Source organism: Delphinus delphis, chromosome 14 (assembly GCF_949987515.2).
Source record: "Delphinus delphis chromosome 14, mDelDel1.2, whole genome shotgun sequence".
NCBI lineage: Eukaryota > Metazoa > Chordata > Mammalia > Artiodactyla > Delphinidae > Delphinus > Delphinus delphis.
Window position 1 is genome coordinate 88331477 of NC_082696.1, and position 27576 is coordinate 88359052.

The 27576-nt window shown below is 40.9% G+C and overlaps 1 protein-coding gene across 1 annotated transcript in view; it reads left to right on the plus strand.

The window, feature by feature from the left end:
• The first annotated feature begins 20358 nt into the window (after window positions 1-20358).
• LOC132437192 (uncharacterized) overlaps window positions 20359-27576 on the plus strand; it is a 48777-nt gene continuing 41559 nt past the window's right edge. Inside the window, exon 1 of the mRNA XM_060030458.1 lies at window positions 20359-21492. Within this exon, the coding sequence (XP_059886441.1) occupies window positions 20359-21492 (1134 nt within the window). The remainder of the gene's footprint in view (window positions 21493-27576) is intronic.

The window sequence follows — 27576 nt, forward strand, 5'->3', positions numbered from 1 at the left end:
GACCCCATTTTCAGGTTCTAAAGAGAAATTCTAAGTACCTGAAAGACTGAGGATCATGGTGGCTTTTATTTAAGATGTGGAGATAGAGAGCACATACCTGGACTTGGGCCTGCAGCAGCACCAAATTGCACCAAGAGTTCCCTTCATTTTCTCTCGCATCTCTGTTTCTCATTTTCTCTCTGCTGGGTTAGCCACGGGGACTCCAAGTTCTTCATTGTGTGGTCCTGGTACCAAGATTCTCCTGGGAATTATAAAGCTATTCACCGTCTACATCAAGCACTTCTTATTTTTTCCCCAGCAACATAAGTCATCCTTAAGAGGGGTCAGGGTGCTAGCTCTTAAATATATTTTAGACATCCCTTTGTACATTAAATTCTCTTTCGGAGACTGCTCCTGACATGGGGTTCACCGTGCTCCCAGCTGGCCTCCTGAAGTTCTGCCCTGCCTTCCCCACCAGGTACAGTTCAGGAGCTGCCTACCTCAGGGTGATAGGTTCTCTTCTAGTTGCTTTATTCCTTTCCGTTTTACATTTAGAGAGTATAATTGGAATACATAAACTTCTCTGTGACCAGAGCTTTATTTGCAACCCACAGGTTTTGTTATGGCATATTTTCATTATCATTCAATTAATAAAATTCTAATTCCCATTGCGACTTTATCTTTGACCTACATAATGATCAGAAGTATGTTTTTAATATCCAACTATTTGGTAAAATATTGGTTGTATAGTTCTAAATTTCTTGCTTATTCGGAGTCTTGTTTTATAACCAGAATGTAGTCAATTTTATAAATGTGCCATGCGCACCTAAAAATTTCTGCGTAATATATATATTCCATCATTGTTGGTCCAGTGTTTTATGTAAATTTAGGCCAAAGTTTTTAATGATGGTATTCAGATCTCCTATAATCTGCTGATTTGTTGCTGTGGTTCTATGTTACTGATCTAGGTAATTCAGATTTTTCTATTTCTACTTAGATTTTTGGAATTTCCCTTCATATATTGCATTGAAGTTTAGATTTATAATATATTCCTTGTAAAGTAACAGTGGGTTTTATTATCCTGCCTTATCGCCAGTGATACTTTTTGCTTTCAAATCTATGTTAACATTAAAAAATCTTCTTCAATTTTGCTTACTGTTGTTATGACATAATTTTTGAATCCTTTCATTTTCAATCTGACTCTTGTCTCTTGTAGGTGGCATAGAATTCGGTTTTTTGTTTGTTTCAATAATCCTTGTCCTTTAATTTGAGTATTTACAGTTAATGTATTTTCTTATAGACCATTTACTCCTTGTTTACTATTTGTCCCACCTTGTTATGTTCCTTTTGCTCTTCTTTCTTCCTTTGAGATTTCTTCAAATTCCATTTTCCCTTGTATTAGCTTGTTATTTTTGCATAAGTAGCAGTTACACATGTACCATGACTTATTAGCTCTTTTACTGCTTCTCAAGCAATGCTGAGATCTTAAATTTCTTTTACTACTTTTTCCTCTTCCATTTGTTTTAATGCATTCTAATTTTTGATATATTTTATTATTACTCTTTTGTGCTGTTAAATTTTATTTAGGTTTATCCACTTATTTATCCTTTCTGTTATACATAATTCTTTATAAAGTCCTTATTTTCATCTGTGATAATCTTCCTTCTGCCTGCAGGTCTCCCTTTATAATTTAATTCAGTCAGTTCTGATGAGAAAATATTTTCTAAATTTTGTTTGTCTGCAAATTTCTTTATTTCATCTTTCCTTCCAAACAACATTTTCTCTGCCTCTAGAATTCCCAATGGGAAGTTCTTTTCTTTAGCACTTAAAAATGTTATTCCATTATTTTCTAGTATCCATTCAGTTTCACTGAGAAGTAAACTGTAATCTTAATCTTATTGTTCCTCTGAAAGTAATCTCTCTCTTTTTCGTCTGGCTGCTTCTAAGATGTCATGTTTTTCTTTGCCATTCATGAATTGTACTGTGGTGATCTTAGGTGTGGTTTTCTTTGTATTTGTTCTTGTTGCGTTTTTTTAGTGCTTATTGAATTTATGGCTCCATATATTCTTTTTAGTTTTAGAGAACTCTCAGCTGTTAACATTTCTGAAATATTGTTTTCACCCCAATCTCGGTCTCCTTTTTTCTTTGGACTCCAGTTTACACATATGATAAAAATGTTTACTGTGGCCCATATGTCTCAAATGTGCTTTTGTGTCCTTTTTATTCTTTTCGTTTCCCGTGCTTTAGTCTTAATATTGTTACTACTCTATCTTCCAGTTCACTTACCTCTCTTTACCTGTGTCCAATCCACTACCGAGTTTTAAATTTTGTATAATTTTTAATTCTATCAGTTCAACTTCAATCAGTTTATAGTTTCTAGTTGTCAAGTTAAATTCTTCACCTTGTCATCTATTTTCTTGAACTTGATAATATTTACCAAAATATGTATGAAATTTAATGTTTAGGTCATCTATGATTCTGATTCTGTTTTGTTTTTTATTCTAATTCTCCTTTTCTTGGTAGTCTTGGTTGTTCGTCAGTGAATACCAGATTTGGGATATGACAAGTTGTAGAGAATCTGAATGACATTACAGTTGCCCTTTGAACAACCTGTGTTTGAACTGCACAGATCCACTTATACATGGATTTTTTTTTTCGATAAGTAATACAGTACTACATGATCTGTGGTTGGTTGAATCCTCAGATTCAGAACCACAGATAAGAAGGGCCAACCATAAAGTTATATGTGGATTTTTGACTGCACAGGGAGTCAGCGTCTCTAACCCCTACATTGTTCCAGGGTCAACTGTATTTTCTTGAGGAGAGAATTTCCTATTCTTAGGTAGGGAGCAGAGGGGAAGATCACCTCAGTCACTGGACCAACTGCATACTCACTTTCCTAATTTTTAAGATGGACACACGAAAAAAAGTTCCACCTGTATATGCCACCTAACTCAAGCTTTTGGTAAGGATCATATGAAGTAATATGTGAGTGTCCTCTAAAAATTATAGGACTTTAAAACATTACTTTGTAAATCTATCTTACTTTTTTTAATATGAAACCTTTTAGGAATACCACAGTATGGTTGAAACATATTGGAGTTTAGGTTCTGAAATTTAGGATTCACATTTTATTGGACTTACCATGAGCCTTTCTTATAATTGATGCCAATAATGAAGTAAATAAGGGAAACTACTGTAATCATGCAAAGTAATTTTAAGTTGTTATTAGAAACAAAATTATTGTGTTAGTCTATGTCAGAAATGCTGATTATAATATAAGCAATTAAACAGTGTTGTATTAATAGAGGATAATTGTATTCAGTAAATAGAACCCTTCTCATATTAAAAGGTAGAGTATGATTGTTTTGGGGGGCATTGAACCGTGAGAATTTCCATCAAATTTATTTTAAATGGAGCAAAAACTTGCCTGAAAAAGTCCTTATATATGAGTGCATAAAAATAATATAGTTTCAATTTCAAAACACAATTTTTTTAATTTGGGTTATTTTATTTCTAAGAAACCCTTATTCAAGTTTCAGTCACTATATTTCTATATAAAAATCACAAGTGACATGTGTTGCTTCTGCCTAGATAATTTAACAGAGGGAGTGCCTTTAACTCTCTCTCTCTATCTCTCTGCTCCCCCACCCCCTGCATCTGCCAGCTGGATGTCATTTCCTAAAAAACAAAAAAATCAGCAGCTGTATGCTGAGGATGATCCGGTATCTACCATCACCACTGACTTGCTTTGGACTCTTATGTGACCCAGGAGTAAATCTATTTTGGGGTTAAGCCACTGAGAGGTGGGGGTGACTTATTAAAGCTATTGGTATACCCTAATTCTTAAACACCTTATCTTCATTTAATCAACAAATATTTACTGAGCATCCACTAGGTGACAGGCACCCAGGGGAAAGGAGAGGACAAAACAGACAAGATTCTGCATTTACAGGGCATAGCTTGTGTGGAAGATACAAACATATATTTATGTAATCAAAATAATTTTAGATTATGACTCAACCCATGAAATAAGTAAACCAGGTTATAGAGTAGCTTGGTATCCTTTGCCTGAGCAAATGCATTGTTTAGCTACAAGGGGACTTTGAACATAACATATAAGTGATAGGTCTAGTAAAATAAGTATTTATTGAATTGAAATTATTTAATCTCTTCTGGATGAGCCACCATTCCATTTGTAGCAAATCACAGCTGTCAGACGTTTTCTATCCTTCTCTTTTCACCCTGTATCTCCATTCTAGAAGTGATCAGTGAGCATCTTTCTGAAGTCTTGCAGAGATGTAGAATGGAGCAGCAGGTGAAATATTAATTTCAGGATATGGGATATGGGAACTGGCTAGAAAAATATCAAAGATTGGTCATTTTTTCCCATACTTCCCTAGTTCCACAAATATACCTGTTTACTGCCCCAGAGCTTAGCTAAAAGGGAGAAAAGGAAAGCAGGAATATATACTTCAATTTTGTAGTTACAGACGGAGGAAAACTAAACATGGCTCTAATTGTGATGTGGGAAAATTTGCCTTTTTTTTTAACCACAAATTTTTTGTTTATTTTTATTTATTTATCTTTTTACCACTTACACCCTGTTGTTTTGTGGACTTTCATATGAAATGTTTGAGACAAAAAATATTTTAATTGGAGATAGGAATAATTTTGTTTCCCTCATTCTGGATGGATAGTGACATGAAAAATTATCTTGTATTTGGACAATTACTTTTATAAAGCCAGTGACTGTTATCATATGACTGGCATTTAGGTAGAGATTTCATTTTAAGTGCTCTCTTGTGGAAAGAAGAAACACATTATTGCACTGCAGGTTAGAGTTGGTGCTTCTTCATTTAGAAAGCTATTTTACTAGATTCTCCTTTGGACCAGTTAGCTGAGAACCAAGTCTTTGGCTTTGCTGCCAGCAAATAATAGACTCTACAAGGATTGTTTTTAAATCATTTTTCATCTGACAGAAGTGTCATGTTAACATTGTCAACTGAAAAAAATGTGCAGCCTAAAAGTTGAGAATTATGTTTTATTTGGTGGACAAAATTGAGGACTTAAGCTGGGGACACAGCATCTCAGATAGCTCTGAGAGACTGCTCAGAAGAGGTAAGGGAGAAGCCAGGATATACAGGACTTTGCAACAAAGACCAGGCAGTTTGAATGTGAAAAGATTACTGTTAATTAAAGAAAACCAGGTATCTCAAGTTAAGGAATTTAGTGCTTTTCTGTGTATGGGAACATGCAAACGTCAGGGCTCATTGAGATTATTCCTTTGATATGCATCTCAGCTATCTGGGGCCAGTCCTGTGCTTTCTCATCTTCAGTGTCCTCAGGATGCACCTTCAGGAGGTGGCTGTAGCAGTTGACTGGTAGATGGCAGGCATCCTGTTTCTATCCCGAGTTCCCTCAGGGCTCACCCTCAGGCTGCTGTAATGTAATGGCTTGAGGCTGCAACATCCTTTGTTTACTGATATGGAAGGCAACATTTTTTTTCATTGATAACATTAAGTTCAAAAAGTTGTTTTTGTTTAAATCAGTTTATATCCTTAGAGTATTGAGATGAATATCGCAGTCCCCCAAATAAAGGATATCAACTCTCTTGGCAAATGTATTCTGTTTTTCTGGTAGTATATGGTTATTTATTCATGAATATTTGATAGTTTAAATATATTTTGAATGCTCATTAAATATGCATATATTATGCATTCATTGTGTGATAAATTTAATACACGTTAAAACGAATACAACTTTCAATTGAAATAAACCACCTGCAGGTCTCATCCAGAAGCTTTGGTTTTATAGATTGCCCATGTGAGAGGAAAACTCTCAGAGTGCTTGTGGATTCGTGAATGTCATAAATTTCACCGGGAAGAACTGTTCAAGTGCTTCTGCCTGTGGAGTTAATGGCTGGCCTACTCCTCAGCTCCTGCAGTGCCAACCCCTATAGCCCCGAGCCTACTGTGTCCACAGGGTGGGTCTTTACTGAATGTGTAAGTAGACCCTGAGCACTCGCTGTGGGCAGTCTTGTGATACAAAGCCTCTTTCTCAGATTTAACAAAAGATGCTGCTGTGAGGAAAGGTGTTAAGAGGTAGGGGAACATGAAGTGTGATAGTATAGTAAAGTTCATTGAATGGTGGTCATGGGGATTTTCTTACTTTATTATTTGCCTATTCTTGTATAGTAACAGAACTCCTTATTTTCTTTTGGGAACCACTCTTCCAATCAGGTGGTTTCTGCATGCTTGACACCCACAGTCCCCACCCCCCATGGCTCACAGGTGGTCATGTGACTCAGACCTGGCTAATCTGAGTACCACACACTGTCCATAGTGCTTAATCCTCGGTGTTTAATACATGCAAAACCATTGAAAACCTAGAGAATTTGTTTTAATTTTTATTTCTTCTGGAATTATTAGGAAATATGTTGAATCTTTTTGCTGCAATCACTAGCTGTAAGAATCACTTGAATCTAAGAGTCATTGGGGAACACCTTTATTACCACAAGGATTTCGAGTATCTGAAAGGGTGAAGATAACAAAGAGGAAAACGGATTTAAGAAAGACAGAGATGGAGTTGTGTGACATAGTTGGAATCCATAGATTCAGAGTGCCTGACATTTCTCCTGTTCTCTATTATTTCCATTTAGTGTGTGAGCTCCTTTGAGTTTTCAGCATTACCTGCAACTGAAAGCCTCACTCATACAAGAATGTTTTGTTGCCTCATCTTGAAACAGGATTGGAAGTGGAGCAGTGTTTTCTGTTCAGTTTTAGATGGGTTTTTTTCACTAGTTTTTTGCTATTTCAAAGTAGTTTCAAATTTACAAAATTTGCAATAATAAAAATAGTGTGAAGAAAAACCATTGTTTACACAGACTATCCAGCTTTACCTGTCTTAACACTCTAGCCAATTTGCTTTGCCATCTATTCTTTATCTCCCTCTCTCTCTCCTCCTGTTTTTCTCCATCTTTCTCTCTCTAACATATATATTATAACATGTTATAACATATATATGTCTTTGTGTATATATATATACACACACACACACATATACATGACATACACACACCACATACATACACACATATATGTATATATGTGTATCTATATAAACACACAGAGTATATATGTAAGTAATTATATATATACATATATACATATGCACATAATATTTTGAGCTATTTTAGGGTAAGTTACACATGTATAATAGTTTGACCCTTTATCCCTAAATATGTCAGTGTGTGTTTCCTAAGAATAGGGTTACCCTCTTACATTTTCACATCATAGTACAGTTATCGACTTTATAAATTTACATGAATATAATCCTTTAATCTACAGTGCATCTTTCAATTTTGTCAGTTTCTTAATAATGTCTTTATAGAATAACCCCGACCAACTCCTCCAGGAGACAGTCAACTGGGTCTGTGACGAAGCTCCAGTTAAAACTCTAGAAACCAAAGCTTAGGTGAGCTTTCCTGAATGCAAATTCTTCATGTCTATTAGCACACGTCATTGATGAGAGGAGTTAACACTGTCCATGACTTCACCAGGAAAGGACAGCTGGATGATCCATGTTTGGAGACCTTCTAAAGTCTACCAATTGCATTTTTTCCTTTGTCTGATTTTAATTGGTATTCTTTCATTGTAATAGGCTATAGCCATGAGTATAATAGCTTTCAGTGATATTTGTCAGTTTTTCTAGAAAATTATTGAACTTGTGGGTGGTCTTGGGGATCTCTGAACTTGTAATTTGTGTCAAAAGTGAGGGTGATTAGGGAAATGCCCAGACTCTTTAGATGGTGTCAGAAGAAAGGGTGGTATTGTGGACAGTTCTCTAGCATCACAGTATTACATTGACCTGCCCCCGCCCCCTGCCCCAGCTATCAGAAGTGCCCTGTGGTACCTCAGACACCTGGAAAAGGTCACCAAACTTCAGTTTGCTTACACTGAAATTGCCTTTACTGGGTGGGTTCTGTAATTTAATCTCAAACAAAAGATTGCTCTCAAAACACAAGCCTATTTCTTTTGTTCTGAGGGTATTTTAATAGTTGTCTCCAAAAGATGTGAGGACATGTACCATATGACCTGCTCTACTAGATAGCCTAATGACAGTTTTGGGAGAAAGCTTTCTGGGTGCAGCTCTTATTACCTCATTGCTGACTTTATGAGTTAGTGGGAGGTAAGGAAGAGCAATTGGATAGGATAAGACATGCTGGGTTTAAACCAATTTCTACCCCCCAAAACACCTTTGGAGACTTTTCATACTATAATATAGCACGTGCTTGAGAAATATTTAATATTTTTCCATAGTGAATCTTGCTAGTGAGGGAGGGAAATACTACTAAAAGGAATAGCAGTCTAAAAATTGATTCAAACAAATGTACCATTAGAAGCATGCAGTTAAAGTAGTGAGTAAAGATGTGATGCTTTATTTCTTACAATTCTTTCTATGAACATCCATACTTTAGGACCATAAAAAGGATCAATGGATGTTCTTTCTTTTTTATTAAATTTGTAAGTCATTGGAAAATATACAAGTCCACACTTCTTTGCTCATATCCCGTTCATCTGTGAGAGAGGGTGAAAATAATGGCTCAAAATGTTTCCCATCTTTGTCAGAGTCATATATCCTATTGATTGCTTGTTTCCAACAAATGGTGATGAGCCATAAACTCTAAAGCCCTCCATGCCCCATCTCCTTAACATTCTCCTCATAACAACCAGAATCAGGTCCATTCTATCTGCTTTTGTGATTTTAATCATTAGTTTGTAACTTTAATACCATCCATTTTGCTATCAACACGGTAGGTAAGGGTTTTTTTGGATGAAGAAAAATGAACCTTTTGCATTTTAAAATTGCATTTAATAATTTAGAACCACCATGGGTTTCTGTTCTTAGAAACTACAACCAGATCTCATATCGGCAGATTTGATTATTGAAAGCACAGAGTAAAGTTGCATTATAATGTATAAAAATGTTGATGAAGAGCAATGGAGTGCTGTGTGGTACAGCTTTGATTTACAGATCAACTAGGGTGACCAGTTATTGATCATTACCTGTGAATTATTGGTACCCTGAGATCAGTGAAATGGTTTCTTTTCAGCTTGTCTCAGTTTACACTTCCTTCAAAGAATGCAGGTTTTGTTTGTAGGACTGTCTTTGTTTGACTTCCCTGAAACCTAATGGTTCACAGTACTTGTTAGAAGAGGATTCTATTTCATCTTGATATTTTAGGTAAATAAAATGTCTCCTTGGAAGGGAAGTCTTTCCGTTCAGTGTAGTAGTATTACCCCTTTGTATCAGATTCTTGTAGGGTCCTGGTTCTTTTAATATGAATTTGCCTTAATCATGTAACTACCTTTCCCACTTTTCTTGACCAAGTGACATTAGAGGTATTCTTTTCTTTTCTTCCTTCCTTCCTCCCTCCCTCCCTCCCTCCCTCCCTCTCTCCCTCCCTCCCTCCCTCTCTCCTTTCTTTCTTTCTTTTTTTCTTTCTTTCTTTCTTTCTTTCTTTTTCTTTCTTTCTTTCTTTCTTTCTCTTTCTTTCTTTCTTTCTTTCTTTCTTTCTTTCTTTCTTTCTTTCTTTCTTTCTCTTTCTTCCTCCCTCCCTTCCTTCCTCCTTCCCTCCCTCCCTTCCTCCCACCCTTCCTTCCTTTTCCTGTCTTTCTGTCTTTCTTTCTATCTTCTTTCTAATGTGAAAAAGTTGTCAAGTGACAATTAAAACCATCATTATTTCACCCCAAATCAGAACCTTGAAACCACTTTTGAGTATACACTCCCCTTTACTCTTCTTGTGCAATTAGTTATCAAGCTGTATTGATAGTTTTCCTTGATATCTCATCAGTCTTTCCCCCCTTATTCTAATTGTTGCTACCATAATTAAGCACTTGCAATAATCAGCTATTTTCACTATCTGGAGTCCTGGCTCTCTATAATACATGATGTTCTCCACTTATAAATTTCAACTGAAGTTGAATGTAAAATACTACAATCAGATTTTGATCTGATTTTTAGAGGAAATCTATGATTAGAAAAAAGTTAAAGATTCCTTCTGTAAATCATCTTCTGGCACATTGCTTTAAATTTTTAACATTATTCTATACAAGTCTGTATGGATGTTCAGAGTGGACAGCTCATCTGTGCAATAGGATGTTTTATTCTAGATCAAAGAACAATTACCACTCTTAGTATGTGAGATATTTTAATGGTTATATTTAAACAGTTTCTTTTCTTTAAAGTTTTTGTTGTCTATTCAAAATCATCAGTGAACTCAAATGCCAATCAACAGGGGCTTGGTTGAATCAATAATGCTGTATCTGCAAAGTAGAATACTATGTAACTATTAAAAGAGATAAATCTACCTGGCTTAACATAGAAAAATCCCCAAGATGGATTGTCAAATACGAAAGCAAGCTATGAGGGATTTTAGAGTAGATACACAATTTAGTTGAGAAAATAAGTATGTGTTTACGTATGTACAGACAAAGTTTGGAAGGCTATACCCTATTTTATTAAAACAGCTACCTCTTAGAAATAAATGTAAATAGATTTTTAAAAATTTATACATTTAATTACTGATTGCAATTTTCATTAGGAGCTTGTATCACTTTTATATGCAAAGTTGAAAGAAAAAAATGACATATACCATGAGCGTTTGTAACTATATAAGCAAGTCTAAAGTTAATATTCAAAGCTCCTCATAATTTAGCCTCTGCTGATATTTCCACCATTACTGTTCACTTTGCTAGGATCAGTTGCAGTTTGCTTCTGGTTTACTAACTCTGTTTTGGCCAAAGCGATCTCCCTTTTCTCGAATATGCCTCATGTGAATGCATAGTAATGTCTCTGAACACCTCCGTTCACAGGGATGAATCCTGGCCTCCTTTACATGTTAGCATGTGTTCTTGCATCATGTTTTCACATACCTAACACTCCTGCCTACCGATACCAAGAGCAGAATTGTCTGAATGATAGGGATTGTGTACCACTGCCATTGTTTTCTCCAGATCCCTGCGCAACCTGTAATTTACATAATTTATTTAGATTGCCCCATATTTTCTTTTTTTCACATGTTTATTGGAGTATAAATGCTTTACAATGTTGTGTTAGTTTCTGCTGTACAACAAAGTGAATCAGCTATATGTATACATATATCCCCATATCCCCTCCCTCTTGAGCCTCCCTCCCACCCTCCCTATCCCACCCCTCTAGGTCGTCACAAAGCACCAAGCTGACCTCCTTGTGCTATGCAGCAGCTTCCTACTAGCCATCCGTTTTACGTTTGGTAGTGTATATATGTCAGTGCTACTCTTTCACTTCATCCCAGCATCGCCTGCCCCCTCCCCTGTGCCCTCAAATCCGTTTTCTATGTCTACATCTTTATTCCTGCCCTGCCACTAGGTTCATCAGTATGGCTTTTTAAAATTCCATATATATGTGTTAGCATACGGTATTTGTTTTTCTCTTTCTGACTTGCTTCACTCTGCATGATGGATTCTAGGTCCATCCACCTCACTACAAATAACTCAATTTCGTTCCTTTTTATGGTGGAGTAATATTCCATGTATATATATATGCACCACATCTTCTTTATCCATTCGTCTGTTGATGGACACTTAGGCTGCTTCCATATCCTCACTATTGTAAATAGAGTTGCAATGAACATTTTGGTACATGACTCTTTTTGAATTATGGTTTTCTCAGGGTATATACCCAGTAGTGGGATTGCTGGGTCATATGGTAGTTCTATTTTTAGGTTTTTAAGGAACCTCCATACTGTTCTCTGTAGTGGCTGTATCAATTTACATTCCCACCAACAGTACAAGAGGGTTTCCTTTTCTGCACACCCTCTCCAGCATTTATTGTTTGTAGATTTTTTGATGATGGCCATTCTGACCAGTGTGCAGTGATACCTCCTTGTGGTTTTGATTTGCATTTCTCTAATGATTAGTGATGTTGAGCATCCTTTCATGTGTTTGTTGGCAATCTGTATATCTTCTTTGGAGAAATGTCTATTTAGGTCTTCTGCCTATTTTTGGATTGGGTTGCTTGTTTTTTTGATATTGAGCTGCTTGAGTTGTTTGTATGTTTTGGAGATTAATCCTTTGTCAGTTGCTTCATTTGCAAATATTTTCTCCCATTCTGAGGGTTGTCTTTTCGTCTTATTTATGTTTTCCTTTGCTGTGCAAAAGCTTTGAAGTTTCATTAGGTCCCATTGGTTTATTTTTGTTTTTATTTCCATTTCTCTAGGAGGTGGGTCAAAAGGGATCTTGCTGTGATTTATGTCATAGAGTGTTCTGCCTATGTTTTCCTCTAAGAGTTTGATGGTGTCTGGCCTTACATTTAGGTCTTTAATCCATTTTGAGTTTATTTTTGTATATGGTTTTAGGGAGTGTTCTAATTTCATTCATTTACATGTAGGTTGTTTATTTGAGATGTTTCTTCTTTCTTAAGGTAGGATTGTATTGATAGAAACTTCCCTCTTAGAACTGATTTTGCTGCATCCCATAGGTTTTTGTGTCATCATGTTTTCATTGTCATTTGTTTCTAGGTATTTTTTAATTTCCTCTTTGATTTCTTCAGTGATATCTTGGTTATTTAGTAGTGTACTGTTTAGCATCCATGTGTCTGTATTTTTTGCACATTTTTTCCTGCAATTGATATTTAGTCTCATAGCGTTGTGGTTGGAAAAGATACTTGATACAATTTGAATGTTCTTAAATTTACCAAGGCTCGATTTGTGACCCAAGATGTGATCTATCCTGGAGAATGTTCCATGAGCACTTGAGAAGAATGTTTATTCTCGTTTTTGAATGGAATGTCCTATAAATATCAATTAAGTCCATCTTGTTTAATGTATCATTTAAAGCTTGTGTTTCTGTATTTATTTTCATTTTGGATGATCTGTCCATTGGTGAAAGTGGAGTGTTAAAGTCCCCTACTATGATTGTGTTACTGTCGATTTCCCCTTTTATGGCTGTTAGTATTTGCTTTATGTATTGAGGTGCTCCTTTGTTGGGTGCATAAATATTTACAATTGTTATATATTTTACTTGGGTTGATCCCTTGATCATTATGTAGTGTCCTTCTTTGTCTCTTGTCTTTGTTTTAAAGTCTCTTTTGTCTGATATGAGAATTGCTACTCCAGCTTTCTTTTGATTTCCATTTGCATGGAATATCTTTTTCCATTCCCTCACTTTCAGTCTGTATGTGTCCCTAGGTCTGAAGTGGGTCTCTTGTAGACAGCATAAATATGGGTCTTGTTTTTGTATTCATTCAGCCAGTCTGTGTCTTTTGGTTGGAGCATTTAATCCATTTACCTTTATGGTAATTATTGATATGTGTGTTCCTATTCCCATTTTCTTAATTGTTTTGGGTTTATTATTGTAGGTCTTTTCCTTCTCTTGTGTTTCCTGCCTAGAGAAGTTCCTTTATCATTTGTTGTAAAGCTGGTTTGGTGGTGCTAAATTCTCTTAGCTTTTGCTTGTCTGTAAAGGTTTTAATTTCTCTGTTAAATCTGAATGAGATCCTTGCTGGGTAGAGTAATCTTGATTGTAGGTTTTTCTCCTTCATCACTTTAAATATGTCCTGCCACTCCCTTCTGGCTTACAGAGTTTCTTCTGAAAGATCATCTGTTAATCTTATGAGGATTCCCTTCTGTGTTATTTGTTGTTTTTCCCTTGCAGCTTTTAATATTTTTTCCTTGTATTTAATTTTTGATAGTTTGTTTAATATGTGTCTTGGCATGTTTCTCCTTGGATTTATCCTGTATGGAGCTTTCTGTGCTTCCTGGACTTGATTAATTATTTCCTTTCCCATATTAGGGAAGTTTTCAACTATAATATCTTCAAATATTTTCTCTGTCCCTTTCTTTTTCTCTTCTTCTTCTGGGACTGCTATAATTCAAATGTTGGTGTTTTCATGTTGACCCAGAGGTCTCTGAGACTGTGCTCAGTTCTTTTCATTCGTTTTTTCCTTATTTTTCTCTCCAGTAGTTATTTCCACCATTTTATCTTCCAGGTCAATTATCTGTTCTTCTTCCTCAGTTATTGTGCTACTGATTCCTTCTACAGTATTTTATTTTCATTTACTGTGTTGTTCATCGTTGTTTGTTTGCTCTTTAGTTCTTCTAGGTCCTTGTTAAATGTTTCTTGTATTTTCTCCATTCTATTACCAAGATTTTGGCTCATCTTTACTATCATTACTCTGAATTCTTTTTCAGGTAGACTTCATTTGTTTCTTCATTTGTTAGGTCTGGTGGGTTTTTACCTTGCTGCATTATCTGCTGTGTTTTTACCTTGCTCCATCATCTGCATGATACTATGTATAGTATCATGTCATCAGCAAACAGTGACAGTTTTACTTCCTCTTTCCAACTTGTATTACTTTTATTTCTTTCTCTTCTCTGATTGCTGTGCCTAGGACTTCCAATACTATGTTGAATAATAGTGGTGAGAGAGGACATCCTTGTCTTGTTCCTGATCTTAGAGGAAATGCTTTCAGTTTTTCACCACTGAGAAAGATGTTTGCTGTGAGTTTGTCATATATGGCTTTTGTTATGTTGAGGTAGGTTCCTTCTATGCTCACTTTCTGGAGAGCTTTTATCATGAATAGGTGTTGAATTTTGTCAGAAGATTTTTCTGCATCTTTTGAGATGATCATATGGTTTTTATTCTTTAATTTATTGATATGGTATCACATTGATTCTTTTGTATATATTGAAGAATCCTTGCATCCCTGGAATAAGTCCCACTTGATCATGGTGTATGATCCTTTTAATGTGTTTTTGGATTCTGTTTGCTAGTATTTTGTTGAGGATTTTTGCATCTATTTTCATTGGTCATATTGATCTATAATTTTCTTTTTTGTGTGATATCTTTATCTGGTTTTGGTATCAGGGTAATGCTGGCCTTGTGGAATGAGTTTGGTATTATTTCTCCGTCCACAATTTTTTGGAAGAGTTTTAAAGGATAGGTTTTAACTCTTCTCTAAATGTTTGTTAGAATTTGCCTGTGAAGCCGTCTGGTCCTGGACTTTTGTTTGTTGGAAGGTTTTTAATTATAGTTTCAATTTCATTACCTATGATTGGTCTGTTTATATTTTCTAATTTTTCCTGGTTCAATCTTGGAAGGTTGTAATTTTTCAAGAATTTGTCCATTTCTTCCAGGTTGTCCATTTTATAGCCATATAGTTGCTTGTAGTAGTCTCTTTTGATCTCTTTTGATCTTTTGTATTTCTGCGGTGTCGGTTGTTATCTCTCCTTTTTCCTTTCTAGTTTTATTGATTTGAGTCCTCTCCCTTTTTTTCTTGATGAGTCTGGCTAAAGGATTATCAATTTTTTTTATCTCCTCAAAGAACCAACTTTTAATTTTATTGATCTTTGCTATTGTTTTTGTCATTTGTATTTCATTTATCTCTGCTCTCATCTTTATGATTTCTTTCCTTCTACTAACTTTGAGTTTTCTTTGTTCTTCTTTTTCTAATTGCTTTAGGTTTAAGGTTAGATTGTTTATTTGAGATTTTTCTTGTTTCTTGAGGTGAGCTTGAATTGCTATGAATATCCCTCTTAGAGCTGCTTTTTCTGTCCTATAGGTTTTGGTTCTGTCCTATAGGTTCTGTCCTATAGGTTTTCTGTTCTATAGGTGTTTTCATTGTCATTTGTTTTAAGGTATTTTTTAAAATTGCTCTTTGATTTCTTTAGTGATCTGTTGGTTATTTAGCAGCGCACTGTTCAGCTTCCATATATTTGTGTTTTTTACTGTTGTTTTTTTTTCCTGTAATTGATTTCTAATCTCATAGCGTTGTGATTGGAAAATATGCTTGATGTGATTTCAGTTTTCCTGAATTTTCCAAGACTTGACTTGTGACCCAAGGTGTGATCTGTTCTGGAGAACAGTCCATGTGCAATCAAGAAGAAAGTATATTCTTCTACTTTCGGGTGGAATGTCCTAAAAATATCAGTTAAGTCTCTCTGGTCTATTGTGTTATTTAAAAGCTTGTGTTTCCTTATTTATTTTCTGTCTGTATGATCTGTCTGTTGGTGTAAGTGGGGTGTTAAAGTCCCCCACTATTATTGTGTTACTGTATTTTCCCTGTTTTTTGGCTGTCAGCATTTGCCTTATGTATTGAGGTGCTCCTATGTTGGGTACATAAGTATTTATAATTGTTATGTTTTCTTCTTGGATTGATCCCGTCATCATTATATAGTGTCCTTCCTTATGTCTTGTAACAGTCTTTATTTCAAAGTCTATTTTTTCTAATATGAGTATTGCTATTCCATCTTTCTTGTGATTTTCATTTGCATGGAATATCCTTTTCCATCCCCTCACTTTCAGTCTGTATGTGTCCCTACGTCCAATATGGGTTTCTTGTAGACAGCATATATAAGGATCTTGTTTTTGTATCCATTCAGCCAGTGTGTGTCTTTTGTTTGTGGCACTTAATCCATTTTCATTCAAGGTGGTTATTGATATGTATGTTACTATTACGATTTTCTTAAATAATTTGGGTTTGTTTTTGTGGGTGTTTTTCTCCTCTTGTGTCTCCCACTTAGAGAAGTTCCTTTAGCATTTGTTATAAAGCTGGTTTGCTGGTGCTGAATTCTTGTAGCTTTTGCTTGTCTGTAAAGATTTTGATTTCTTCGGGCTTCCCTGGTGGCACAGTGGTTGAGAGTCCGCCTGCCGATGCAGGGGACACGGGTTCGTGCCCCGGTCCGGGAAGATGCCACATGCCGCAGAGCGGCTGGGCCTGTGAGCCATGGCCGCTGAGCCTGCGTGTCCGGAGCCTGTGCTCCGCGTCGGGAGAGGCCACAACAGTGAGAAGCCCGCGTACTGCCAAAAAAAAAAAAGCTCTGAAAGCAAAACCTATGGATGGAGACCTACATGAAAGATGGAAGAGTATAATAATGGCCAGAGTACATTATTCTGGCAGAAGCAACAGCCCTTAAGGAGGACAACTTTATAAATTACAAATTGGATTTAAATAGACAGGGAATTGAAAGTGGGGACATTATATTCTGCAGAAGATGATGGACAGGAGAGAACAAAGAAAATAAAACTGAGATTGTTAACAAAATACAATGCTAAGCATATAAGTTAGGACTGATTCCTTAACTTTCATTTTTATTAATGACTGGGTGAGTATAGATTACTGACTACACAGAACCAAGCCTGGGAACACATTTTATATTTATGATCTTTGTGCCTAAAACTAGATTCTCCTGCAATTTAATATGACACTAGGACAATGACTGGCCAAGTTTTAGATTAATCACTCTTACACAAAGATTTTTCATTCATATAATCTCAAACAAATACTGTGTCATCAATTAAGTTCCAGATCCTATGCACTCTGGCTGAAGATATAAATATCTTGCAAGCCCAGCGTCACTTTCCTCTTTCTCTGGTAACAAATCACACTTTCTATTATGACAATGGCGCCAGTTATCGGCCCAGGAATAAACACTTGACTCAGGAAGAGCCAATTAAAGCCCTCCTTTAGAGTTGATCAAGAGCTTTAAGGTTAGAGTATTTCAATCTTATGAAATTTTTGTAAAACAAAATTATTTCAAAATCTACTAATTCTTCTTTAAGTTCTAGAAACTGCATTCTGTGACTAAGAGGACAATTTATTTGCTGTCGTTTCTGCTCTGCCCACTTTATGTTTCTGTTATTGTGAGATAAAGGCAGTGGGGAATGGCAAACCAATTCTGATTCATTCAACACGTGAGTGCTTCTTAGGTACAAAACACCATTCTGAACATTGTCCGAGGTAAAAAGATAAATAATACCTACCCCTTATAATACCTAGCCCCTTACCCTCAAGGATCTTCCAGCTTAGCAAGGGAAATAAAACATGCACACAGATGACTGCAACAAAAAGAAGATAATGATTGCTGCCAGATGTTTGGGGAGAATGAGTAGAGCAAAGAGAGAACACAGAATAAGGCAACATTCAACAGTCAGCCAAGAACTATTTGTTGAGCAATTGCAAGCTGTGACCTGGAAATGGAAGAGAACATAGATCTTCACATGGGCAGGTGAAAACTCAAGTGTTATTACTTGTAACACAGCTCTTCAAATATATTTTTTGGCACCAAGTGCCTACTAAATAGCCTTAAATTAAAAACTAAATAAGGATACAGTCGCTATCAAATATAGCCTGAGGTACTGATGCCTAAATACTAGGATCACAGTATTTGTGTTCCCAAGGATGCCTTTCTATTGCTTTGCTTCTTTCCCCCTTTCCAAATTAGCTAATGCTGCCTTAACATGATATCTATTTCACTTGTTCCAGCATTTTTGATCCAATGTATTGAATAGTAGAATAGGTGAGTTACAAGAGGATATTTTGACTTCAAACAACAGAAATAAAATACTTTATAATTGAAAAAAAAGAGGCAATCTTTCAGGCACATGTTGATCCAGGAGTTCACATGTTTTAACCAGGTCCCTTTCTCTCTTCCCCACCCCTTCTTCTCTCTGCCTTTTCTCCTCTCTGGTATCTCTCATTATGGGATTCAAATATTTCCCTGTTTATGTGGGAGCTTCTGGCACAGCTGCGGGCTTATGCGCTCGCAGCTCCAGGGCTGGCTGGAAGGGGCGGGCGCATCACAGCATAAGGTTGCACAAGGTGTGCACTTATACAGCAGGGCATCACATCTATGAGTGATGGATGATCACATTGTATACAGGGGTAGCTTCGCGTAGTTTTTACATCACTTTTCTTGAAGATGGCAGTAAAATGGTATGTTTTTACAAAATCAAATAGTGTAACATTGTCCAAAAGATATACATAAAGCATTTAGAGGAAGGAGGCTCCTTTTTCTTTTAACTCCGGCACGGATTGTCTATTGGACAGTGGTAACCCTATGTCATCAACCTCGTTACTCCAGCAGAAGTCCAGGGATTAGCCCTGCATAACTCTTGTTAGCCTCTATTCCCTTCCTTGAACACTGTAGCCAGAAGGTTTTTTCCTCCTCAAACCTTAAGTATTGAAACCTGGAGGAGGGGCATGTCTGAAAAGAAAATGATGGACTGGACTCTCCCTAGAAGGAAGATAAATGGGTGGTCAACAAGAAAAAAAAAATCCTCTGTACCAGGAAACGTTTGAAGTGTTGTTTGGCTATCAAAAAACGGGTGCCCTACACATAAAGCAACAAAGGATATTGGTCTAAAAAGAACACCATGGCCAAAGGTGCATGGCCTATTTCAACAGAGGATTTGAAAGTTAAAAGTTAACCTGTAAAACATTCAATTCAATGTCATCATTTTACAGATGGGCAAAGTAAAACTCAGGCACAGGAACAGAAGTGCCAAGGTCAGACAGGTGGTTGGTGGAAGAGACAACCAACTTCCCAACTTCTGACTTTTTAGGTGCGTGTGTGTGTTGTTTTGTTTATGTGCAAGGACATTTTTCTTTAGTACACTAACATTACAACAGAAAGTATAGTCTTGTTTTGGTTTTCTCTGCGCCCTCAATTCTGCATAAGACAGTTTCGCTGCACTCCAACAGAAAGGCTCAGCAAGAGTAGAGACCACCATAAGCAGTACACGTGGGCACCAAGGGCAGATACATTGCCCTTCCTTGTGTAGGAACTAGGACCACTTGTTGCTTTAATGGGCCAAGTTTGGGCTGGACCTGCAGGAGGGGACACCTTTGATAAACAGCTTCCTAACTGCACTACAACCTGCTCTGGCATCCTGATTCCACTCCCCAAACCCCCCAAATCTTCAGCCAGAAAAAAAAAAAAAAAAAGAATGGATCACTGGATCGATGAGGAGATTTCTGTCTGCTCCTCCTACTGTCACCTCTTTCTTGCTATTTCCTGCCCGAGGAAACCTGACATCAGCCCAAAAGCATCTCTGGAAATGGGTAGGAGGGAGCCTGTCAGCGCCAGAGAAGAAAGTGCGCTCTGCAGAGTTCTCAGTTGTTCCATCTCTCGCGATGAAAGGAAGAAAAGGAGCGAATCCGCCACAGATTTACTGGAGACCAGGGTTACTTCATCCGGCTCCGGCCACAGTAACCCCTGAAGACCAAAGATGCATTTCCATTCCCAGCATTTCTTGTTGGCGTCTTTCCCTACAGGCTAGCCCAGTGCCTGGCCCCGGAGAAGTCTCTGCGTAAAGGTTCTTTAGGTCATAAATCAGGCTCCTGTGTGTATGTGTGTTTTTCTTAGGAAAAACTGGCACAGACGAATTAGCAGTAGAGACTGGGGTCTCCCTACTACCCTTCACGCTTGGCGGCATCACCTTCGACTACCTCGCATTCTCCGGGCGCTGACAGCCCCGGCTCCGGACCTCAGGGTTGGAAGCAGTCAGCCCCAGCTAGAACCGCCCTGTCCGGGGCTGATGCCACCCTGTGCCTAGAATGTGCGTGTGGGTGCAGGCGGGCGAGCGAGCGGCTTCTACAGTGAGACCGAAGCAGGAGCTCAGCCTTCGCCTGCGACCTGCAATCCCGATTCCCTGGGGACCTCGAAACTCCCAATTGGAGGTACTCCCCCCCCCCGCAGCCGCCCACCCATTCCCTCCCCCCTTACCTCAGCACGCAGCCCCTCCCTGCGTGATGATACAAAACCGTGGGGAGGGTGGGCGCTGGGAAGGGCGGGGAGAGCCTGAGAGCGAGCGAGGGTGGGAGGGAGTGGGCGGAGGAGGAGAGGGAGCCGAACGCGCATTTAATGCGATAGGCATCCTCGCTCTCTCCCCAGTGCTGGGCTGTTGGAGAGCTCGAGCTGCTAGCCACCGAGCGCGAGCTCGAGCGCGGCGCGCTGGCCGGGGAACCCGAGAGCGCACGGCGCCCCAAGCTGGCAGGCGCCGCGGGAGCCCCCACACTCGCCGGCTGCCCTTCCCCGGGCGCCCCTACCCTCCTCGCCCGCAGGAGACCCTGGGCTTCCCCGGAGGAGCTCACCCCAAGGGGCCAGGACTCCGGCGAGCCCGCCACCGTCCCCTCGAGTGCCGCCGCCACCACCGCAGCCGCGGGAGCAGCATGGTCCAGCTGGGGAAGCTGCTCCGCGCCCTGACTTTGATGAAGTTTCCCTGCTGCGTGCTGGAGGGGCTTCTGTGCGCGCTGGCGGTGGCGGCGCGCGGCCAGGAGATGTACGCCCCGTACTCCATTCGGATCGAGGGGGACGTCACCCTCGGGGAGCTGTTCCCGGTGCAAGCGAAGGGTCCCAGCGGAGTGCCCTGCGGCGACATCAAGAGGGAGAACGGGATCCACAGGCTGGAAGCGATACTCTACGCCCTGGACCAGATCAACAGCGATCCCAACCTGCTGCCCAACGTGACGCTGGGAGCGCGGATCCTGGACACTTATTCCAGGGACACTTATGCGCTCGAACAGTCGCTCACTTTCGTCCAGGCGCTCATCCAGAAGGACACCTCCGAAGTGCGCTGCACCAACGGCGAGCCTCCGGTTTTCGTCAAGCCCGAGAAAGTAGTTGGAGTGATTGGGGCTTCGGGGAGTTCGGTCTCCATCATGGTAGCCAACATCCTGAGGCTTTTCCAGGTAGGGGGGCGCTCCCTCCGGAGCAGAGCGCGCCGTAGCTCCCCGCGCTCTTTATCCTGAAGGCTGGTTTGGACTCCAGGGGTGCGGGGTCTGGTCAGCCTTCGCTCATTTCCACCCTGGAGATCCTGCCGAATCCCTCCCACCTCACCCGAGGAGGTACTTTCCCTGCTTGATTCATTTCCCTTCCATCTCTCCCCTGTCCGCGCTCCACTCCATCCGGCTTGACATTCTGGATTTATGGCCCCATTGACAAGAAACAGTCTCCGAAAAACAAGACGATGATTTAAATGGGTTTGCATTAGAGTGAAATATGGTTCCAAAACAGGCTTGTAAAAGTGCCGGGCTCCTGTGAGAGCCACTTAGGCGCAAGGAATATGAAAGATGAGAAGACGCCTAGAAACTAGGCATTTCTCAACTCTCCAGCTTCCCTGCCCCAAGCCGCCCGACAAGCTGCAGCTCCCTTGGAAAATTTCGAGAAGAGCTTAGGGAGGCAGTTCTTAAACCGAAGGCTAGGTCTTCACCTACATTTGGACGTGAATTGCCCATTTCGCTTGGGTTGGATTTCCCGACCTGTAACCTGTCTCTGCGAGGGTATGGGGCGGAAGGCGTGGGGACTGTCCTCAAGCGGGGAGAAGCCACCCGCAGACGTGCCCCCAGGTGATTTGCTCTGGGCAGTTGTTTACACCGTCTAAACTGCCTTTGCGATCCGGCCACTGGCAGGAGCCGGGCGATCCGCTTTCTACTCCTGCCAGCTCAGAGCCCGGAGGTGAGCTCATGCTAACTGCGAAACACAGTCGCTTTTTCTGCACCCACCCGGTGCCCATCCTTTCCCACGACCTCCCTAACGCAGCCCCCAGCCCCAGTCCTGGGTTTTGAGGACGATTCTCAGAGCCAGACAAGAAGGCGCCTGGAGGGAGGCAATAGGGTGCGCTGAGCAAGGCCGGGCGGTCCTCTAGCTCCGGGTGCAGGCGGGCAACGGCGGAAGATGCGAGGACGGCGGATCGGGCCCGCTGAGCGGTGGGCGGTGCTGCAGTGCTCTCTCACCGCCTGCTCCCGCAGCCTCGGCCCCACGGCTCCTGTGCCGCCCTGGGTATAGATGGATGGCTTCTGGATGAAGAAATTGAGTTTCAGGGTCTGCGTGACTATGGGTTCTCTTGTTTCTCTGTCTTTCTTCCTGTGTGTCTCTCTCGTTGTGTCTGTTTCTCCCTGCTTTTTTTTTTGTCTGTTTTTATGTTCTCCCTTTCAATTTCTGCCTCTCTTTTCCTTCTCTACCCCTATCTCCAAGTTTTTTGTTCATCTCTGTCTTGAAGTGATCCTTTCCTAATGCACAGCTCTCTCCCTGCCTGGTAGGACCCAAGCTCAGTTAGTCCCTTCTCCAGATGTTCTGGCTGACCCTTATGCTCCCTGTAGCTAAAAAGTTGGCTCCCTCTCAAGTGCCTTTCCTGAAGCATGTTGGGTTTCTGGAGGGGACTCCTTGTGAGATTCAAGCTGTCACTACATCAGCACCCAGGGGTATGAAGTTTGTGTTTGTGCCAGAAGGAGGGGTGCCTGTCTAAGGCTGCAGCCTGGTATGGCCCCTCTGAGCCTCTGAGCATCCCTAGCACCTGTTGAGTATGCCACCTCTAGATGTTTGCAAGGCCAAAAGTGCTTCTGGGCAGCCTTCACTTTGAGGTAATGCTTTCAGGAAGAGCCTGGGTTGTTGTAAGCAAAACCCAGAAGCACTTCCTTTACCTCTGAGCTTAAACTAGAGAACCTGAGGAGGCAGCGCTGCAGGGAGGATGAGGCCAGAGGTCACCTGAGAACCACAGGGGCAACTCACAGTATTTTTACTGGAGCTCTGGGGGTTGAAGGCACATTTGCTGTTTGACATTTTAAAAATTATTTTGGTGCCTTCACTTGGAGCTTGGGCAGTACTGCAGATGGGCCTGCCTGTTGAAAAAAGAGTGAAATCTTAAAGTCAAGAGAGAGCTTGCAGACTAGGCTGAAGGATTGTGTTTGCTGAAAAAGATTCCAGGGGGAGCTGATTCCTTCTCTGGTGTGTGGATCTGAGGCACTTGCAAGAAAAGAGAACGCTTGCCTTATGCTTAGTTCCCCCGTTCCCTGGGCTGGGAAGGAAAGGAACTGAATGCCAGCATTAGCAGTGTGCGTTGGGACCAAAACCATTCAGAAAAAACACTGTCATTTTCCTCTAATTTGCAAATTGCAGCTATTCATGTTGGATTGAACAGCTGAGGGAAAAGAGCCCCCAGTTTTCACCTGCATTTATTGAGAAGAGGCTGGTAGTAGGAGGGATGCACCAACTTGTAGCTTGTGCTGCAAGCTGGATATAAGCTTGGTGTGAGCATCCTGATTAACCACTGCCCATGTTCAAATATACAGAGATAGATTCCAACAATCTCTTCCAGTAGCCTTATTTTTGCGTGTGATCTTAGAAGCTCCTGGCATGTAAGTCCAGTCCCCAGTTTCCCAGCCTCTGTAAACCTGCAAAATGAATAGAGAGAATAGTGGAACACAGATCTATTGTTCAAAGACACAGTCACTTTAGGGAAAGAGGAAAAGAACGGGTAGGTGAATCTTATCTGGGATTGCAGGGTTCAGCTCAATGAAGACTGTCCTGTATAAAAAAAACTCCTCTAAATGGTTGAATTCTTAGCTCTCCGGAGATTTGAGTTTTCTTTTCCCCAGTCCCTGTGGGTTGCTGTGGGGAATGTGCCAAACCTATCATTTGAGATAAAAATTTATGGTGAGGTAAGCTTCTAGGCTGGGGGAAGGAAGACTTAGTGACTGAAATGGGGGATGCTAAGCACTGGGGGGCAGGAAGGAACAAGGAGCTAGTAATGGATGTAACAAATGCTGCAGCTGCCAGCAAAGCCTGGATTGAAGTTCCTTCCTGAAAATGAGGACCCGGGCAAGAATGACCACTCAGATGTAAACAGTGTCTCTGACTGGGAATTCTCATCTGCCTGCCGGTGGGCCAGAGCTGAGCAAGTCCTTTCTCTCCTCTGTATGCACACTGAGTTGGTTAGTAAGTGACATGTCACAGGACATGAATCATATTCAGTGGATCTTTCAAATCCAGGAGTTTGAGGCTAATGAAATTAGTGTGTGGCCAGGGCTCTGCCAACTAGAATTAAGTCACTGCAGCCACCCTGCAATGCATTTTCAGCCTGAAGGGAGCATCAGGGAGGAATTTCGGGAGATTTTTTTCTGAGCCTGTACAAAATAATACTCTCCTAATGCTAAGAAAGATTAAATGTAAATTAATATTGACTACGAGTAACATATTTAAAAAATAATCGCCGAGTGGGGGATGGCTTAAAGTGGAGACATTATATAATATGGTGTCCAAAGAATAAATCTCCTCTGACCACTGTTTCATGGGCTATAAGTAAGATATATTACAATGGAAAGTAATGGGAACGTTTTTATTCAAGGCTTCTCTGCTATTGACTTGAGAGCAAACACTCTGAGAGTATAAATTACTCTTGCTATGTGCTGACTCTGAATGAACAATATTTCATGTGCAGTGACATGGTCTAAGCTATAGACTTGGAATTGAATGGCATCTGTTTCAATTGTTTTGTTTTCTCAAGAGCAACTAGATAGAAAAAAGTGGTCAATTTGACCCTTGTGGGAGCGTGTTGCAAATCTAAACCTGTGTCCCTCATACCATAAATTAAATACATTTGTAAATTTGTAAGTGTTTTCCTTCTGTTCATTGATGCTTGAGTATAATCTCAAACTTTGGGAGCAACATTTTATACATAAGTACTTGGTTTTCTTCCTTTTTTCTTTCTCTTTCTCCTCTCTCTCTCTCTCTGTTTCTATCTCTCTCTCTTTCTCCATCTTATGTAATTGGATAGAACTGGGCACCTAGGATGATTTGGTGTTACTATAGTGGGATTTTTTTTTTTTAAAAAAAAACAACTCTAACTTACCCTTTTAAAAATTTCATAAATACAGGTGTCAGTGCCATTTGGAATAGTCTCTATAACAATTTCTGTCTCCACATTTACTGTGTTTCAGCAAATTTACCTAACAGATGGTGAGTGGGCAATTTTTAAAGGGGCATTTTTTAAAAGAGCGGAGAGGGAAGGAATAGAGACAGGCACATTCTACATTTGAAGTTACCTCCACGTGTATTTTATGTATGTATACCCTACAATTAAGAAGTCTTTGGATGTTTTATCTTCAAGAATAATTCAGATAATGGATTACTTGAATTATCATAAACATTTAGGGTTTAACAGATTTGTTACATATAGACGTTGTATCATGGATTTAAAAGACCATAGCCAGCGGGCAGCGGCGGGCGGAGCGACCGAGGGGCGGCGCGGGCCGGGCGGCGGGTGCGGGGGTCCGTGCTTCCTCGCGGTGGAGGGCTGGGGTTCGCCGGAGACGCCGGGTTGCTCCGCGTTGCCAGGTTACCGAGCGCGTGCCCCGCGCCCGCTCTTCCGCCCGGGCCGCCCTCGGCGCCGCCTGAGCCGCGGTGCGGGCTGCGCGGGGCGCCGGTTCCGCGTAAGCCTGGGTCGGGCGCTGCGTGCGGGACTCTCGTCGCGCGTGGACAGGGAGCGAGCGTGCGGGGGACGTAGGGCGCCGACCTGAGGCTCCCCGGCGCTCCGGCTCCGCTCAGGGCGCCCGCTCAGGGGCCTCCGGCGCGAGGCCTCCTTTGTGGTCAAGATGGCGGCGCCCAGGCGGGCCGCGCCGAGGTGAGCTGGAGCCGGGCCCGGAGAGGGGCGAGTCTGCCACGCCCAGGACTTGGACCCCGGGCTGGTCTCCCGTCTCCCGGGGAGCGGCGGGTGAGTGGGCGCGGCCGCGCGTAGGTCCCTCTCGTGGGGTGGTCAGCTCTCCGTGCGTCCGCGGACTTCTGTCGTCTGATAGATCTGGGGTGGCCCAGGTTGGAGGCGAGGGTGCTTGATTGTGGAAACCTGAGGGGTGTAAGGACTCTCTTGGGATCGTTTCAGACCCCAGCAAGAAGCTGAGCAAGTTTCCTCCTGACTCTCTTCCCGGCTAAGTTTTCTCGCTTCTCTGAAGGCGCCAGGTTTTCTGAATCACCTTGTTACCCGGGGGGATACAGTTGGTGGTTCTGACCGTGGAACGTAGGACCCGGCGCGGGGAAGCCTGAGCTGGTTCTAGTTACTTTGTTTGCAAAGCACTTGTCTTGTCTTTGGAATCTTTGTGTATGTAACCAACGTTGGGAAGAGCCAGCGTTTTCTCCTCCAAAACACTGCGAGGGGTAACTTTATACGTAAGAAACAAGTGGGCGTTCACATCCATCTCTTTTCCAGCCACTGAGTTTTGGTTGTGTTTCCTTTCTTTAAGTTTGTCTCGTTCTGAAGTGATAACAACAACAACAAAAAAGACCATAGCCAATTACACAAAGTATACTTTAGTCTCAGTCCTGCCATTAATTAGCTTAAGTCATTTAGTTTTTCTAGGCCTCATTTTTCTCATGTGATGTTTTTTCATTGAAAAAGTATAGTTTCTAGAAGTCTCTAATCTCTGTGTCATAGTTCAGCTTGGAGAAAACCTGTTCTTATCCAAACTCCATGACATTGTATTTCCAGCTCCAACTTTGGACTTTGAGTGAGCTGGGGGCAACTTTTTAAGGATATTTTCACACAGCTTTTTTAGTTAATAGCAGTCTAGCTGACTTGTCATACTGAGACTTTCTCCCATATTCTTTTACCAGTGTGTTCCTTAGTCACATATATAAAGACTGTTGTGGGAATAATGACCTCCTGGGTCAGCTTACTGCTGATCCTATTCAGTGGAGTGAGAATTTCCATGGCACTGATTAAAACAAATCCTGAATTGCATGGACTTAAGATAGCAGAGAGGGGCTTCCCTGGTGGTGCAGTGGTTGAGAGTCCGCCTGCCGATGCAGGGGACACGGGTTCGTGACCCGATCCGGGAAGATCCCACATGCTGCGGAGTGGCTGGGCCTGTGAGCCATGGCTGCTGAGCCTGCGCGTCCGGAGCCTGTGCTCCGCAACGGGAGAGGCCGCAACAGTGAGAGGCCCGCGTACCGCAAAGAAAAAAAAAAAAAAGATAGCAGAGAGGCTAAGAGGTTTGAAGTTAGAC